General features: G+C 36.7%; 3 protein-coding genes across 3 annotated transcripts; 1 reads left to right on the forward strand and 2 right to left on the reverse strand.

The window, feature by feature from the left end:
• Positions 1-308: 308 nt before the first annotated feature.
• Positions 309-5,567, forward strand: LOC131014691 (2-methylpropanoate--CoA ligase CCL4-like). Its single transcript, XM_057942744.1, has 2 exons — positions 309-1,696; positions 4,863-5,567. Exons 1-2 carry the CDS (start codon positions 466-468, stop codon positions 5,447-5,449), a joined length of 1,818 nt encoding a protein of 605 aa, XP_057798727.1. The 5' UTR covers positions 309-465; the 3' UTR covers positions 5,450-5,567.
• A 2,732-nt stretch (positions 5,568-8,299) lies between these two features.
• Positions 8,300-11,273, reverse strand: LOC131014693 (2-methylpropanoate--CoA ligase CCL4-like). The gene is made up of 2 exons (XM_057942745.1): positions 10,026-11,273; positions 8,300-8,976 (listed from the first exon to the last, which is right to left on the reverse strand). Exons 1-2 carry the CDS (start codon positions 11,251-11,253, stop codon positions 8,393-8,395), a joined length of 1,812 nt encoding a protein of 603 aa, XP_057798728.1. The 5' UTR covers positions 11,254-11,273; the 3' UTR covers positions 8,300-8,392.
• Positions 11,274-12,871: 1,598 nt separating this feature from the next.
• LOC131014694 (2-methylpropanoate--CoA ligase CCL4-like) lies at positions 12,872-17,526 on the reverse strand. The gene is made up of 2 exons (XM_057942746.1): positions 16,305-17,526; positions 12,872-13,559 (listed from the first exon to the last, which is right to left on the reverse strand). The coding sequence occupies exons 1-2, from the start codon at positions 17,506-17,508 to the stop codon at positions 12,973-12,975; spliced, it is 1,791 nt and encodes a 596-aa protein (XP_057798729.1). The 5' UTR covers positions 17,509-17,526; the 3' UTR covers positions 12,872-12,972.
• Positions 17,527-17,982: the final 456 nt, after the last annotated feature.

Below are 17,982 nucleotides of genomic sequence, written 5' to 3' on the forward strand. Positions count from 1 at the left end.
TCGTGCATATTTATGAGTCGGGAAACGGAGGGAGTATGTTTTAAACTAGAGCACCAAAAATTAAAATAAAAGAAAAATAATAAAACATATTGTTAAAAAGAAAAATGAATAAGTAAGCTAGACACCAAAACGTGAAAGCACCAGATTTCAAGTACTTTCACGCTACATTTAGCATTTTGGATATCCAAGATTTATTTCCTCGGAAGCCAAACCATAAATTGTTGAGTTGTGTGCAACATATGCAAGCTTATCATATCTGCATATGATTCTCACATACTAATGAAATTTAAAATCCATCACATAGCTACGAATTATTTTCTACACATGCAATATCATTCTATTTTTTATATATATATTTTCATAAATAAAATTTGACAAATTATTAAATTTAGTTTCATGATTTCGTCATCCGTATTAACATATATCCCTCGTTCCACCAACGAATTAAACATGCGAGCGTAAATCATGAATACTCTCTCTCACACACAGCCTAATTTGAGGCATTCTTCTTCTTCTTCTTCTCCATTATCCTTCCGCCAATTCACAGCGTTTCTTCCACGGCGGCGACAACCTCAATCAATACACGCACCCAAACATCGCGCAACCCATGCTTCAATATCGGTGCCTCCCTTCAACAACTCTGCGCCTGAACTCGGCAAGGAACAACCAACATCACCTGCAAATTATCCACCTGCTCTAACTCCTCTCAACTTTCTTGAAAGAGCCGCCCTCATCTACGGCGACTGCCCTTCCATTATCTACAACGGCATCACTCGCACGTGGGCCGAAACACGCATACGATGCCTCAAACTCGCCTCATCCATTGCCGCCCTCGGCATCAGCCGCGGCGACGTCGTCTCCGTGGTGGCGCCCAACATCCCCGCCATGTGCGAGCTCCACTTCGCCGTCCCCATGGCCGCCGCCGTCCTCAACGCCATCAGCCTCCGTCTCAACGCCAACGCCGTCTCCAACCTGCTTCGCCACGGCGACTCCAAGCTCGTTTTCGTGGACTCGGAATCCGCATCTCTCGTCCGCGAAGCCGTTTCGCTGCTCCGGCCGCCGCATCACCGCCCCATTTTAGTCCTCATCGGAGACGACGGCTGCGACGAACGCAGTTCGTTCGATCTTGATTACGAAAGCATGGTGGAAAACGGCGACGCGGCGTTCGAGTGGGTCCGGCCCCGCAGCGAGTGGGACCCGATGGTGCTGAACTACACCTCCGGCACGACCGCGGCGCCCAAGGGGGTGGTGCATAGCCACCGCAGCGCGTTCCTGCAGTCTCTGAACATGTTGTTCGAGTGGGGCGTGCCGCAGCGGCCGGTGTACCTGTGGACGCTGCCGATGTTCCACTGCAACGGGTGGAACTTGGCCTGGGGTATGGCGGCGGTGGGAGGCGCCAACGTGTGCCTCCGCCGCGTGGATGCGCCGTCTGTGTACGGAGCTGTGGAGGAGCACGGAGTGACGCACATGTGTGGGGCGCCGGTGGTGCTGAATATGTTGAGCAACTACAGCGGGAGCGGGAGGAAGGCGTTGAGCGCTCCTGTCCATGTGATGACGGCGGGAGCGCCGCCGCCAGCGGCCGTGCTTGGACGGGCTGAGTCGTTGGGGTTCATTACGAGTCACGGGTATGGGCTGACGGAGACGGGAGGGCCAGTTGTGATGTGCACGTGGAAGCCAGAGTGGGACCAGTTAGCAGGTACAAATATAATTATATACACATACGATCCAGTTGACTCCATTAAATACTCCCATCAATTCATTTTAAAGCTACTCACGTCACGGATTTTCCAATTTGGGCTTTCAAATCAAAATTGTCTTTATCTATTCAACTCTTTTGTTAATTAGCCCAATGCAAATTCATGATTCCTAACTATTTACTCCTCCGTCCACAAAAAAAGTATCTCATTTGGATGTCAGACACACAGATATTAAAAAAGCTGATAAAATTATTTTAAGTGGAATAGAAATTAGAGAGTAGGAGTAATACTAATTGTATTGTATGGGTTAAATAAAATGATGAATTCATTAATGTCATAAGTTGTAAATAAGTTGAAAAATAAAGTGTATGAATGTATAAAAAGGTAAACATGACACTTTTTTATGGACAAAAAAATGAAGTAAGTGGGACAGTTTTTCGTGAACAGAGGGAGTATATTAATTAATTTGCATTTTTTTTTGAAAGAACAAATACTAATTTTAATGATCGAATAATGATGTATTTAAACTTAAGACATTTAATCTTAAGCATTAAATGTGTTGGTTATACACGTGTGTCAAAATTTACGACGACTTTCAACACTTTCTATTGTATTTATGAATGAACGGCCGGTGACCACTTTGATTAAAATTTAAGTAATGATGTTAGATAATGCGTAATACTGATATTTTTTTAATATATCTACCCAATTTAGTTATTTTAGAAAATGATTTACATTCCTTTGAAGAAAAAAGAGAACACAAAATTTAAGGTACACTTGGGTGTACCGAACAATCGGATTGACCCGTACCTATAAAAATATTATTTATATAAGTTGGGTCAACAACCCGATTGTACAGTACACCCGGGTGTACCCAAGACCACTTCAAAAGAAAAAAAAACAAAGATTTACATAATGAAACGCACATGAGACTTTTGTCCCATTTTAGGTTTATTCACTTTTATTTTTTAGAGTTTTTATTTCACCAATTGATTTATTTCGTTTTAGTATAATTTTAAAATAATTAATCAAAACTCACTAATCTAATTTATATTCAATTTTAAATTAATACAATTAATTACTCCCTCTGTTCCCCATATTTATGCATACTCTATTTTTGGACACTACCCCACATAATTTTCACAATTTTACCCTTGTAACTTACACTATTTACCCACAATCTAGTTAACATTACCTTCAACGTAAGACCCTTTCTCGACTATCAATACTCCAATTTTTTTTTTAAAAACTTGTGTCATGATCAACTATGCATATTTATGGGGAACGGAGGGAGTATTAAAGCTAATTAATCTAAGAGGCAATTTCCCGTGCAACTGGTTTCTGAATGACACTACTTCAACATACAAATAATACTTGAAGATCTTCAAGTGTCATTTGTATGTTGAAGTAGTGTCATTTGAAAATGTTCAAGTGTCATTTCCCGAATGAAGTAATGTCATTTTGGAAACCAGTTGCACGGTGCAACCGATTGCACAGGAGTATTTGTGTTAATCTAAAGTTAGGGTATATATTTTTTTTAAATCAACTTTAATCGATAAATATTACTTAGGGTTAAAATATTATAAATAATTATAAGACATGGAAATAAATGGTGGAACACATCAATATGATGAGACACAATAAATTGTAAAATTAATGATCTCATCCGTACTATACGAATTCACGGTGTTTTTACATTTTATAAAATGAATACACCTTTCGTCCCTTAAACATCTTTCTAAGGGGAGGCGACACAAGTTTTAATAAAAGTTAAGGATAACTGCACGTAAATACACCAACTTTAGTGAGAATCTTTTTTTAACACGAACTTAGAAAAATTCAATAATATACACGAATTTTAGTTGTCGTCCAAATTTGACTCTGTTAAATATTAGAATGTTCAAAAATGCTTCCTCATTCAAAATAAATTGCACAAAAGTTCACTTTCAAATTTATGTGTACAAAAAAAATTTACTTTCTAATTTGCATGTAAACTTTAACAAATTACTTTGGCGAACATGTTTTCTTATTAAGTAATTAACCCAATGTGGGAGGAGAGTCCAAAGAAATTATGGATCCCGACAACTGTCCGAGATGCAATACATACATGATTATTCCCCAAGAGATGAAGGGTAAGAGAGATGGTCTACGAGATAATCTTAGATGGTGCGGATGATGTCTTGAAGGACATGTTCGTGGAGAAGACAACAGATAAAATATCCATGAAATTATCATGAGTATTGAATATTATCAAGCCCATATTCTACAATTGCCGAGTTTCCAAGCAACAATAAGGCAAATCCAAGCAAGTATCCATATCGGACAGTTGTCCGGATTGATAATTTCTTTGAAGTCTCCTCCCACATAAGGTTAATTACTTAATATATTAAATATTTTATAATTTTTTGCTAAAAGCCCCCCGATACCATTTTAATTTGAGGAGAACATGGGGTTTATAATTATAATAAAACATGTTCATCAAGGTAATTTATTAAAATTTTACACACAAATTCAAAATTAAACTTTTTATACTCATAAATTTGAAAGTGGGTTTTTGTACAATTTATTTTGAAAGGGGACAGTTTTGAACATTCTAGGATTTAACGGAGTCAAATTTGAACGACAACCAAAGTTTGTGTATCTTATTGGATTTTTCTAAGTTCGTATTAAAAATAGATTCTCGTCAAAGTTGGTGTATTTACATGCAATTATCTCTAAAAAAATTTTGTGTATTTGATGATGAGTGAATAAGGGGTCCCACAAAAATAAAAGTGATGATAGTGATTAATGGACCAATTAAAATGAAAGGAGGTGGATCCATTAGTGACAATATGTATAAATAGGTAGAAACTGAAAGGTAATAGATAGATATTAGTAGAATCATTTCTAAAAATTAAGAAGATGTTTTAGGAATAGATACAACACAACAAAAGAATTACTATGTTTTAGGGACAGATGGAGTATAATTTATCTTTATTACAACAAATCGAGTATGTCCCATTTTATCTCTATTTTTGTTCAAATCATGTCCCCAATCATTATATACTTTGAAGTAGCACACTTATCATCATAAGCAAGAATCCACAGTTAAACTTCATCAAATACATCTTAAATCGAAGAACAACAAGGTCAGACCAAAATTATTTTTAAGTTTGATCTGGACAGGGTCGGAGAGAGCGAGGCTCAAGGCAAGACAAGGAGTTGGATCTATTTGCTCCGCCGATGTGGACGTGGTGGAGCCAAACTCCGGCGAGAGCGTGGCCCATGACGGGTTGACGAGGGGGGAGGTGGTGCTGAGAGGCGGCACTTTGATGTCAGGATATCTCAATGATCCAGAGGGAACGTCGCGGTGCATGAGAGAGAATGGGTGGTTTTGGACGGGAGACATCGGCGTGATTCATGAAGATGGATACTTGGAGGTGAAGGATAGGTCCAAGGATATCATAATTTGCGGCGGAGAGAATGTCAGCAGCGTCGAGGTCGAGGCCGTTCTGTACACCCACCCAGCCGTGCATGAGGCGGCGGTAGTGGCGCGGCCGGATAGGTATTGGGGGGAGACGCCGTGCGCATTCGTGAGCTTGAAGGAGGAAGCGGCGGAGAAGACGTCGGAAAAGGAGATAAGGAAGTTCTGCAAGGAGAGATTGCCGCTTTTCATGGTGCCGAGGATGGTGGTGTTCAAGACGGAACTGCCCAAGACGTCTACTGGAAAAATCCAGAAGTATTTGCTCCGAGATATGGCCAAGGATTTCTGAAAATTTAGTGCCTTCTTTTATTGCTAATGTTATTATAACATTGTGTATTTCTTTTCTGGTCGGATGTTGCTATATTGTTGTTATTTTAATATTAACAAAAATTTAACGGAATATAAAATGGTTGATTGTATGTACTCTGGAAAAATATACTGTATTGCACAAAAAATGATGATTTAAGATTTTCCCTATGTACTGTTTTAAATTTTTTTCACTCATTTTGATTTTAATGTGTATAATGTTGAATATATATATATATATATATATATATATATATATATATATATATATATATATATATATACATGATGTTACAAATAGATATTCATAATGTTACACGCAAATATGCATGAATATTTTTTAATCTATTATCCTAATTTGCAGTTCATTTAATTATCTCTTTGTTTGGACCGGAATATATGTTTTGGGCTATTATAATTTAATTTGAGGCAGCACCCTACTCTAGCCAAAACTTTTTAGTCATAGGAAATTCTAGCCATATAAATAAAAATATGGAAATAATAACATTTTTGACTAAAATACCCTTTTAGTGTGTAACAGTGTAAAATACTCTATTACACACATTTTAGAAGCGAAAAAGTGTGTAACAGTGTATTTTACACTGTTACACACTTTTCGCAATCACACATTTTTACGTTATTACACACTTTGTGAAAAAGTGTGTAACGGTGTAAAATACACTATTACACGATTTTTGAAACAGTTACACACTTTTACGTCATTACACACTTTTGCAAAAAAATGTGTAACAGTATTAAGGGTATAATTGTACATTTACATTAAAAAATGTTAGTTTTTCCATATTTTTATTTGGGTGGTCATTTTTTCCTTTTCTTATCCAAGAAGGGCTAATTGAGCCCATTAACTCATTTAATTTTATGTGAACTATATATTTTTGGGTTATTGATGATGAAACGCAATCTGTTGGTAAGATGTTTCTCCTCCAACTAATAGGTTGGGGTTCGAGTCACCTAGATGCTTAGAGTGTGAGTGTTTTTTCTTTTTTGGAGTGTAATTATTTTTTTTAATATATATATATATATATATATATATATTTGGGTTGTTAATTTATTTATTGATTTGCTTATGAATTTTGTTTCATTTTATTTCAGCTTTATTTTTTATCTATGAATTAATAAAAATATTAACAATAATTTTTGTAAATGATTCCGTCCACGAAATAAACTCCTATTTGCCCTTAAATTTCTGTCCACCAAATAATCTCCTATTCTGCTTTTTGGACAATTATGCCCTCCCTTATTTCTTACATTTATTATCTTTTACCACTGATGGGCCCACCCCACAACACCTTTATCATTTTTATATTCTACATTTTTCTAGTACCAATTATCACTTATGAGCCCACCTCACAATACCTTTATCACTTTAGTCAACTACCTTTATATTTCACTCACAACACCTTTATCAGTTTTCTTAGTTTCCGTGCCGACGCGACCATCAAGGAGAGTTTATTTTGTGGACGGAAACACATTTTGTGTTTGGGGCCATGGGCGCATTCTGCTTTATATATATCTCAATATTTAAATTGTACCTCTATTATTTATAAGAATTAAAAAAAGAAGAAGAAGATGTTGGATGATGAAGAGGAAGACGAAGACGAAGATGAAGATGCAGGATGATGAAATTATTTTGTACTAATATACCAACACAAAATCTCTTGTACACTTGGGTGTACGGTATATCCGGGTCGTACCCGACCCGAATCCTGACACGGATCTAACCCAACTGAATTATCCTATTCGAATGTGAAGTGTTAGTGTCATTTACACGTAGTGTTGGTGTTATTTTTGAAATAGTGTCATTTGTAAAATAAAATAGTGCTAGTGTTATTTTCGAAATAATGTTATTTGTAAAAAAAAATAGGATTAGTGTCATTCCAAGATCGTGTTAGTGTTAGTGTTAGTGTCATTTCGTGTTAGTATCATTTCAAGAAAAAATAAATTATGATAGTTCAACTGGATTAGAATTCGGATCGAATATAGTCCAAATGTACAGTACACCCAGATATACTGGAGACTACCTAGCTCATATACCCAAAGGACAAAAGAAGGCGACGCATAAATAAGAAAAAGATGTGTAGCGATTATTTTGCAGAATATGCAGAAATAAGAAGATGTGTAGCGGCGTAGCACTAGCTAGATCGTAATGAATTAAATGAATTAGGGGTTAATCTATTTTCCATTTTTAATGTTTTTTTTTAAAATTTTTAATTTTAGCCTACTTAAATATAGACTTTAATAATAATACTCCATAATTAAAAAAAATTAAAGCCTAAAATTATATTAAATATGAGCTATTAATTTTGTTTAATTTAATTATGATCCCAAAATTGTTGAATTCAGTGTGGTTATAGATTAATTAAAATCACAACAATTTATTACAATAAGGTTGGTATATATAATTTATATTTCAGTAAGTTACCGCTTTTATAAAATTTAAATTGGTTTGAATTCTCATTAAGTTAACTTTCGTTACATTGAATTTATCTAGAGAATTCAAATCCATAATTTAAAAATATTTATTATGTCTTTAAAAAATATTTATTTTAGGATTTTGATTTATATTTTCTTTTAGTTGTGAGAATTAAACCTTTAATATATAAAGTGTTCACTTTTTGGATATTTCGAAATAACTTTATTTAAAATTGTATATTTAATTAAAATGATCGAATTAATTCAAAAAGTATACATTAAATTATATGTAAATAATATTGTGCATCTTAAAAACTTACATTTACTTATTTTTTTATATAATATTTAACATTTATATATATATATATATATATATATATTATTTAATAATATCGTTTAATTTCAGTATTCACCGTGCATCGCACGGGACGAGCGTGCTAGTTACAAATTAAGTTACGTTTGGTCGCGAGTTTACCCTCTATAGATAAAATTATCAGAAATCCTTAGCCATATCTCGAAGCAAAAATTTCTGAATTTTTCCAGTAGACGTCTTGGGCAGCTCCGCCTTGAACACCACCATCCTCGGCACCATGAAAAGCGGCAATCTCTCCTTACAGAACTCCCTAATATCCTTCTCCGATGGCTTCTCCGCCTCCTCCTTCAATCTCACGAACGCGCACAACGTCTCTCCCCAGTAACTGTCCGACCGCGCCACTACCGCCGCCTCATGCACGGCCGTGTGGCTGTAGAGAACAGCCTCGACCTCGACGCTGCTGACATTTTCTCCGCCGCAAATTATGATATCCTTGGACCTATCCTTCACCTCCAAGTATCCATCTTCGTGCATCACACCAATGTCTCCCGTCCAAAACCACCCATTCTCTCTCATACACCGCGACGTTTCCTCTGGATCATTAAGATACCTTGACATCAAAGTGCTGCCTCTCAGCACCACCTCCCCTATCGTCGATCCGTCGCGGGCCACGCTCTCGCCGGAGTTTGGGTCCACCACGTCAACTTCAGGGGAGCAAATAGATCCAACTCCTTGTCTTGCCTTGAGCCTGGCTTTCTCGCACCCTGTAGAAACATTGAATACAAGTTTTATTAATGCATAATATATTTTATTTCATAGTATGAATAAAATATCTTTCATAATGAAAAAAAAGAAGCTAGAGTTGATAGGGTGTTATATCCAGATGGATAAGTAAAATAAAATATACCCAAATACGTAACTAAAAAACAAAAAGCGAAAAATTGAATAGCCATAACCATAAGCCCTACGAATACTGCATGGAATTTCATGTTCCACACTATACTGTGTAACATTGTATTTTATTTTTAATTTATCTATTTTATACGTATTCATTATCAAAATAAAAAATATAATGAACTCTTCACTATAACTTAAAATTGCTTTGATAAATTATGAAATTATAAGAACGGCACGAACATTCATGCATTTGTGTTCGATCGTGTTGCCCACCACCGCCTCTCCGCCATCACGCTGGAAATAGTTTTCTTCTAGTGTGGATGAGATCCAGTGTCCCACAATCTTTTGCGTACCATTGTGTCTTATGCTTATATCTATTATTTTAAAAATATTTTTTATAAAAATAAAATTTATTATCATATTATGAATTATATTTAATTTTTATTTACAAAAATTAAAAATTTTAAAATATATATACCATGTCTTTGAATTTATCAACCTATAATAAATTAATAAAAGTGAAATTAAATGATAAAAAATAATTATATACCCTAGATTGATGGAATAAACCCTAGTTAATAATCATAATATTAAACTAAAGCATACAAAATCGAAATTGAAGAAAAAATATATATAAAATTAAATAAATCTGAAAGGAAACACAAAGTGGAACATAACACTGAATCTCATTCCCTTCTATTGACCCTAATCTGGCGCCTCTCTTTCTAATATTGCGTGTGATATTATCTTGTCAATTCTCTCATTTAATTTGAACTGACGATAATTACATACATGCATAAACAAAGTTAAATTATTTTTTATACCTAAAAATAAATAATCATTTTCAATTTTCAATTTCCAAAAATAATATTTTAGTTGATCTAAATAATTTATTTGGATCTCTTTTTATTAATACCTGGTAAATGGTCCCATTCTGGCTTCCACGCGCATATCACAGCAACGCCTAGCGTCTCCGTTAGCCCATACCCGTGAGTCACAATGAACCCCAATGACTCAGCCCGCCCAAGCACGGCCGCTGGCGGCGGCGCTCCGCCCACCGAGACATGGACAGGAGTGCTCAACGGCTTGCTCCTCGTGTAGTTGCTCAACATATTGAGCACCACCGGCGCGCCGCCCATGTGCGTCACTCCGTACTCATCCAAAGCTCGGTATACAGACGGCGCATCGACGTGGCGGAGGCACACGCTGGCGCCGCCGACCGCCGCCATACCCCAGGGGAAGCTCCATCCATTGGAGTGGAACATCGGCACAGTGCACAGGTACACCGGCCGCTGCGGCACACAACTTTCGAATAACGTGTTCAACGACTGTAGGAACGCGCTGCGATGGCTGTGCACCACCCCCTTGGGCGCCGCGGTCGTGCCGGAGGTGTAGTTCAGCACCATTGGGTCCCACTCGCTGCGGGGCCGGACCCACTCGAACGCCGCGTCGCCGTTTTCCACCATGCTTTCGTAATCAAGATCAAACGAACTGTGTTCAATATCACAGCCATCTTCTCTGATGAGGGCTAAAACGGGGCGGCGGTGATGCGGCGGAAGAAGCGAAACGGCTTCGCAGATGAGAGCTGCATATTGCGAGTCCACAAAAACGAGCTTGGAGTCGGCGTGGCGGAGCAAGTTGCAGATGGCGTTGGCGTCGAGGCGAAGGTTGATGTTGTTGAGGACGGCGGCGGCCATGGGAACGGCGAAGTGGAGCTCGCACATGGCGGGGATGTTGGGCGCCACCACGGAGACGACGTCGCCGGGGTTGATGCCGAGGGCGGCAATGGAAGAGGCGAGTTTGAGGCATCTGATGCGTGTTTCGTACCACGTGCGAGTGATGTCGTTGTAGATAATGGAAGGGAAGTCGCCGTAGACGAGGGCAGCTCTTTCAAGAAAGTTTAGAGGAGTTAGAGCAGCTGGATTTGCTGGTGATTTTGGTTGTTCCTTGCCGAGTTCAGGCGCAGAGTTGTTGGAGAAGTGAGGCACTGATATTGAAGCATGGGTTGCGCGTTGTTTGGGTGCGTGTATTGATTGAGGTTGTCGCCGCCATGGAAGAAACGCTGTGAATTGGCGGAAGGATGGGGAAGAAGAAGAAGAAGAAGAATGCCTCAAATTAGGCTGTGTGTGTGAGAGAGTATTCATGATTTACGCTTAGACTTTTGTTTGGCAGAACGAAATATATAAAAACATATGAATGTGCCATTTTCACGAAATTTTCACCAAGTATCATTAATGTAGCTTGTACTAAAATAGACATGTGCATGCGCAGGAATTTTGTTTAAATCTCCCTAGCTAGTTAGATTCAAGTGTTGCATTAATTAATTAATATTTGATTTGGTTTACAATTATCGAAACTCGACTCTAAGATTATCTAATCAAAATTCAGTTCAAGCTATTCAAATAGCTTATAGAAAAAAATACCTTATATATAGAAGCTCTAACTAGCTTGAGGCGGGTGAATAGGTACGATATTGTGTTCAAGCTACAAATAGGGGGAAAAGCTCTTGCATGCATTGCTTGCTTGAGGCTGGTTAATAGGCACTACAAGAACTATGCGAATATAAAAGTGTTTAAAACCGTAGTCGTAGGGGTCAAAAAAATATTATCGTAAGACGCTTATAGACCACGGGTTTAAAACCGTGTTGTAAGTATCAATGATCGCGATTTTAAAACTGTGGTCTATAGCATATCGTAAGCGCTAATAGACCACAATTTTTAATGTTGTGGTCTATTAGTATATCATATACTCCCTCCGTCCCAAACGAAATGTCCTGTTTTCCTTTTTGGGCTGTCCCAAACGAAATGTCATGTTTCCTTTTTTGGCAATACACTCTCTCTCTATACTTAATATTTAAATAATTTCCACCAACCCACTTTATCTACTTTATACACATTTCTTAATCTCCGTGCCGAAAAGAAAGAGGACATTTCGTTTGGGACGGAGGGAGTATATATGATATACTAATAGACCACGATTTTAAAACTGTAGTCATAGACTATGCTATTAAATATGTTTTTTCCCGTTTCAACAATTCTTTAATAAATTAATATTCAATTAATTTTATAAGTAATAAACACAAAACAAAGTAACATAAGTTTAATATTCAATAGTCATTACAATAATCTAGAATGTTTTGCATTTATCAACCTATTATTAGCTAATAAAAGAGAAATTAAATGATAAAAAAAATTATATACGCTAAATTGATGAAATAAACCCTAGTTAATAATCACAAAATTAAACTAAAGTATACAAAGTTGAAATGAAGAAAAAATATATAAGTAAATAAATAAAATTGAAAGTGGGACACAAAGTGAGACATAAAATGTGGTACACTGAATCTCATTTCCTTTCGAAACACATAACGAACGGAATGAGATTCAGTGTACCATACTTTATGTCCCACTTTGTGTCCCTTTTTCAATTTTATTTAATTTCTTATATATATTTTCTTCAATTTTAGCTTTATATGCTTTAGTTTAATTTTGTGATTATTAAGTAGGGTTTATTTCATCAATTTAGGGTATATAATTATTTTTTATCATTTAATTTTATTTTTATTAGCTAATAATAGGTTGATAAATTCAAAGTCATGGTATATACTTTTTTAAAAATTTAATTTTTTGAAATAAAAATGAAATATAATTCATAGTATTATAATAAATTTTATTTTTATAAAAAATATTTTTAAAATAATAGATATAAGTATGGGACACAGTGACACACATAAAATTGTGGGACAGTGGATCTTATCCCATAACGAATACCATAAAAGTGGGGATCTAATATAGCAACATCCTCTTTATAAGTATTATAAATTTTACGGTTGGTCACCGTTTACACTCTATAAAATAAAATATTCAAAAATCCTTGGCCATATCTCGGAGCAAAAATTTCTGGATTTTTCCGGTAGACGTCTTGGGTAGCTCCGCCTTGAACACCACCATCCTCGGCACCATGAAGAGCGGCAATCTCTCCTTACAAAACTCCCTAATCTCCTTCTCTGACAGCTTCTCCGCCTCGTCCTCCTTGAGTCTGACGAACGCGCACGACGTCTCTCCCCAGTAACTGTCCGGTCGCGCCACCACCGCCGCCTCATGCACGGCCGGGTGGCTGTAGAGAACAGACTCGACCTCGACGCTGCTGACATTCTCTCCGCCGCAAATTATGATATCCTTGGACCTATCCTTCACCTCCAAGTATCCATCTTCGTGCATCACGCCGATGTCTCCCGTCCAAAACCACCCATTCTCTCTCATACACCGCGACGTTCCTTCTGGATCATTGAGATACCCTGACATCAAAGTGGCGCCTCTCAGCACCACCTCCCCCATCGTCGACCCATCACGGACCACGCTCTTGCCCGACTTTGGGTCTACAACGTCCACTTCGGCGGAGCAAATTGATCCAACTCCTTGTCTTGCCTTGAGCCTGGCTTTCTCCCATGCTGTGAGACCATGTACAATAATTGAATACAATATACCACCCAAATGATATAAACCTATTTTTTTGAAAGATATAAAACCTACAAAATACTTATTTTTTATATGAAATATTTATTTATAATTTTTTTTTACCTTTATGGCTAGCATTAATGCATTTTTGCTACACCCACATATGTCAAGATATATGTTATAAAATTTGTTACATCTTTAAGTGTAACAAAGTTTAGATACACTCATATATGTATCCATATACTTTAGTTACATGTAGAAATGTAAGTAAATTGTATTACATTTAGAAGTGTAACTAATTTTTGACATCTACCTATGTAAAAAATTTTGTGACATCTAAAACTATCACAAAATGTTTTTGTTATATAGTGTCACAATATATTTTTGTTCTCTCTCTCTCTCATATATATATATATATATATATATATATATATAATATTATATTACTACATTAATAATAAAATTATATTTTAAAAAAATATTATTAATATACATTGTCATAAAAACTACTCTTTCTCATGTCACAAAAATAACTACACTTTTATATGTCACAAAATAGTTACACCTTTAAATGTTACTAAATTTAGCGACATATATATATATATATATATATATATATCTTTATTTTTGTCACACGCATAATAGCTACCCAATTCAATATGTCACAATTTTATTCAGTGGCCTTCTTCTCTTCTCCGGCATCGCCAATCGCTGCCCCTCATTCAAAGTGAAACTATACTTTGGCTATTGCCAAATAAGTTTTATCCACTCGAATTGTAAAAGTATTTATCAAATACTCCCTCCGTCCCTGAAATAACTCTCTTTGGGGAAGGCACGACTTTTAAGGAAAAGTTGTAAAATGTATTGATAGTGGAGAAAAAGTATTATAATTATTATTGGAAGTTATGAAAATGTGTTAATTATTATTGAAACGTTGTGAAAATGTGTTATAATTAGTATTGAGAGTGATGAAAAAGTGAAAAGTAAGAATAAATAAGTAATATTAGTGGTGGGGTAGTTGTCCAAAAATGAAAAGAAAGAAAGAAGAAGTTATTTTAGGGACGTCCCAAAAAGTAAAAAGAGAAAGTTACGGAGGGAGTAAGTCTTATCCCCTGATTCAATGAAACAATTAGCATCATCTATTAATATGAATATTATTTACATGATTTTTGTGTTTCCCTATTAGTTATTAATGTGTATATTGTGGCTATTGATTCTATGATGAGACGGTCGATTTTGGTCCGGCTCATGCTATAAGTTTGGTCCGGGTCGGTCCATCAATTTTTTTTCATCGGTTCTCGATTTTGTTGGCCCGGTCTAGTCTGGATCGAATGCTCGCCCCTACGTCAGGTATTGAATCAATACGATATGCCGCCAAAAAATTGGGTATGAACTTTTCTCATGTCGTACTCATAGTGCGGTATACTGTACCAAAAGTCGATATATCGTACTTTACGGTAAACTGAAATTATTGGTATATCGTTTCATGTATAAATTATCAAAATATTACGGTATACTGTGTATTATATTTGTACATACTGAAATTCCATTAAACAAATATAAATAGCTTTTTAACAAGCCTCGAATTATACATAAAAGCTGAATATTTATCATTCGACCATAATTATAGTCTATATACTTATCATTCTATTTATATTATTCAACTATATTCACCCCATTCATTTACTTTTCAAAATCTTATAGTGAGTTATATAACGTAGATGTAAATGCAACTTATTCTAAAATTATTGTTATAATCTATAGATATAAAATAACTATAGCTCAATAGCTCATACTTGTATATTTATATATTATAATTGACTATATTGATATTCTAATTTCATCAATAACTTAGTAGATCATCTAATTAATTGTTTGAGTTTTTTATATTTACTCAATTAATTTACTTTTCAAAATTTACTTATGACTTATAATTATCTTTATCATATAGTTACTTTTATATAACATAGTCATAGATGTAACTTATTCTAGAATTATAATTATAGTCGTCTATAGATATATAAATATATATAGTTAAATAATATAGATGTAACTTATTTTATATTTACTCAATATGTTTACATGTTTTTAATTACTAATGAATGAAGCTTTTTAATAATTTATCACTAATTATAAGTTGTCATTTATTTTTTAATAATTATGTAAAAAAAACTTTTTAATAATTTATCGATTTTTTCGATATACACGGGTACCGCGGTATACGACGAAATAACGGTATATACCAATTTTTTGGTATATATCGCAATATCGGCCGGCATCTATTGGTATACCAAGGTATGTGGAAAAATTGATACTATTGTCGTACCAAATTTTTTTTGGTATAGTACAATACCATACTAAAATTTACAGTATACTGAAACATTCATATTTTTTTAGTACCATTCGGTATTTCGGTCCATCTCTACCTCTAAATGGGTGACGACGCCGGCGAAACTCCATCCTCCAGCAATAGATGATTCATTCTCGATCTATTATTATTATTATTATTATTATTATTATTATTATTATTATTATTATTATTATTATTATTATTATTATTATTATATTTCCAATACCCAAATATTAAACTTAAATAACCGAAGCGATTATCGGATAACCGAATAATGCGATTATCGGATTACCGAATAACTAATACGGTTCAATATTAGTTAGTAAAATGTCCCTACTATATTTTGATCCAAATAATTTCATTGAAATTATACTCTTGTTATTAATACCTGGTAAATGGTCCCATTCTGGCTTCCACAAGCACATCACAGCAACGCCAAACGTCTCCGTTAGCCCATACCCGTGAGTTGCAATGAACCCCAACGACTCAGCCCGCCCAAGCACGGCCGCTGGCGGCGGCGCTCCGCCGACCATGACATGGACAGGAGTGCTCAGCGGCTTGCTCCTGGTGTAGTTGATCAACATATTGAGCACAGTGGGCGCGCCGCCCATGTGCGTCACTCCGTACTCCTCCAATGCTCCGTATACGGATGGCGCATCGACGTGGCGGAGGCACACGCTGGCGCCGCCAACAGCCGCGATACCCCAGCCAAAGCTCCATCCGTTGCAGTGGAACATCGGCACCGTGCACAGGTACACTGGCCGCTGCGGCACGCACCATTCGAATAACATGTTCAAACACTGCAGGAACGCGCTACGGTGGCTGTGCACCACCCCCTTGGGAGCCGCGGTGGTGCCGGAGGTGTAGTTTAGCACGATCGGGTCCCACTCGCTGCGGGGCCGGACCCACTCGAACGCCGCGTCGCCGTTTTCCACCATGCTTTCGTAATCAAGATCGAACGAACTGCGTTCTTCGCAGCCGTCGTCTCCGATGAGGACTAAAATGGGGCGGCGGTGATGCGGCGGGAGCAGCGAAACGGCTTCGCGGACGAGAGATGCGGATTCCGAGTCCACGAAAACGAGCTTGGAGTCGCCGTGGCGAAGCAAGTTGGAGACGGCGTTGGCGTTGAGACGGAGGCTGATGGCGTTGAGGACGGCGGCGGCCATGGGGACGGCGAAGTGGAGCTCGCACATGGCGGGGATGTTGGGCGCCACCACGGAGACGACGTCGCCGCGGCTGATGCCGAGGGCGGCAATGGATGAGGCAAGTTTGAGGCATCGTATGCGTGTTTCGGCCCACGTGCGAGTGATGCCGTTGTAGATAATGGAAGGGAAGTCGCCGTAGATGAGGGCGGCTCTTTCAAGAAAGTTGAGAGGAGTTAGAGCAGTTGTTGGTTGTACGTTGGCATGTTCGGGAGGGAGAGGCGTTGAGTTGTTGGAGATGAGAGGCAGTGATATTGAAGCATGGGTTGTACGTTGTTTGGGTGCGCGTGGCGGTTGCCGCCGTGAAAGAGGCGGTATGAATTGTGGGAATGAATGGCAAGAAGAGAAGGGTCTCAACTGTAAGTGTGTGTGTGTGAGAGTTGTGTTCATGATTTACGCAGCGACTTTGGTTAATTTGGTGGAACGAAGCTATATATATATGATATGCATGAGAAGATCTTATGTATTTTGTGAATCATAGTTGCGTGTGTAGATTTTAAAATTTCATTATTAGTACTATGTCCGTACCCACGTTGCACGGCGAGCATCAAAATTGAACAATATATTTAAATAAATAAATATGAATATTAAATCGAATCAAAATATAATCAAATATAAAATGTGTTTTAAAAATAAAATAAAATAATTCACATCAACTGCTAAATAAAAATTCATAATTGATAATGTAAAATTTTCAAAACTTATTTGTTTCAATAATTTTTTGATACCGTATTAATTAAAGATCTTGTCACGACATAAATTTAAGATGCATATTAAATATTTTTTCATGAATCAAATTTAACAATGTGAATTAAAATAAAAAAGATAGAAGATTGGGGATGAGATCCAGTCTCCCACAATTTC

Source organism: Salvia miltiorrhiza, chromosome 3 (genome assembly GCF_028751815.1).
Source record: "Salvia miltiorrhiza cultivar Shanhuang (shh) chromosome 3, IMPLAD_Smil_shh, whole genome shotgun sequence".
NCBI classification, from domain to species: domain Eukaryota; kingdom Viridiplantae; phylum Streptophyta; class Magnoliopsida; order Lamiales; family Lamiaceae; genus Salvia; species Salvia miltiorrhiza.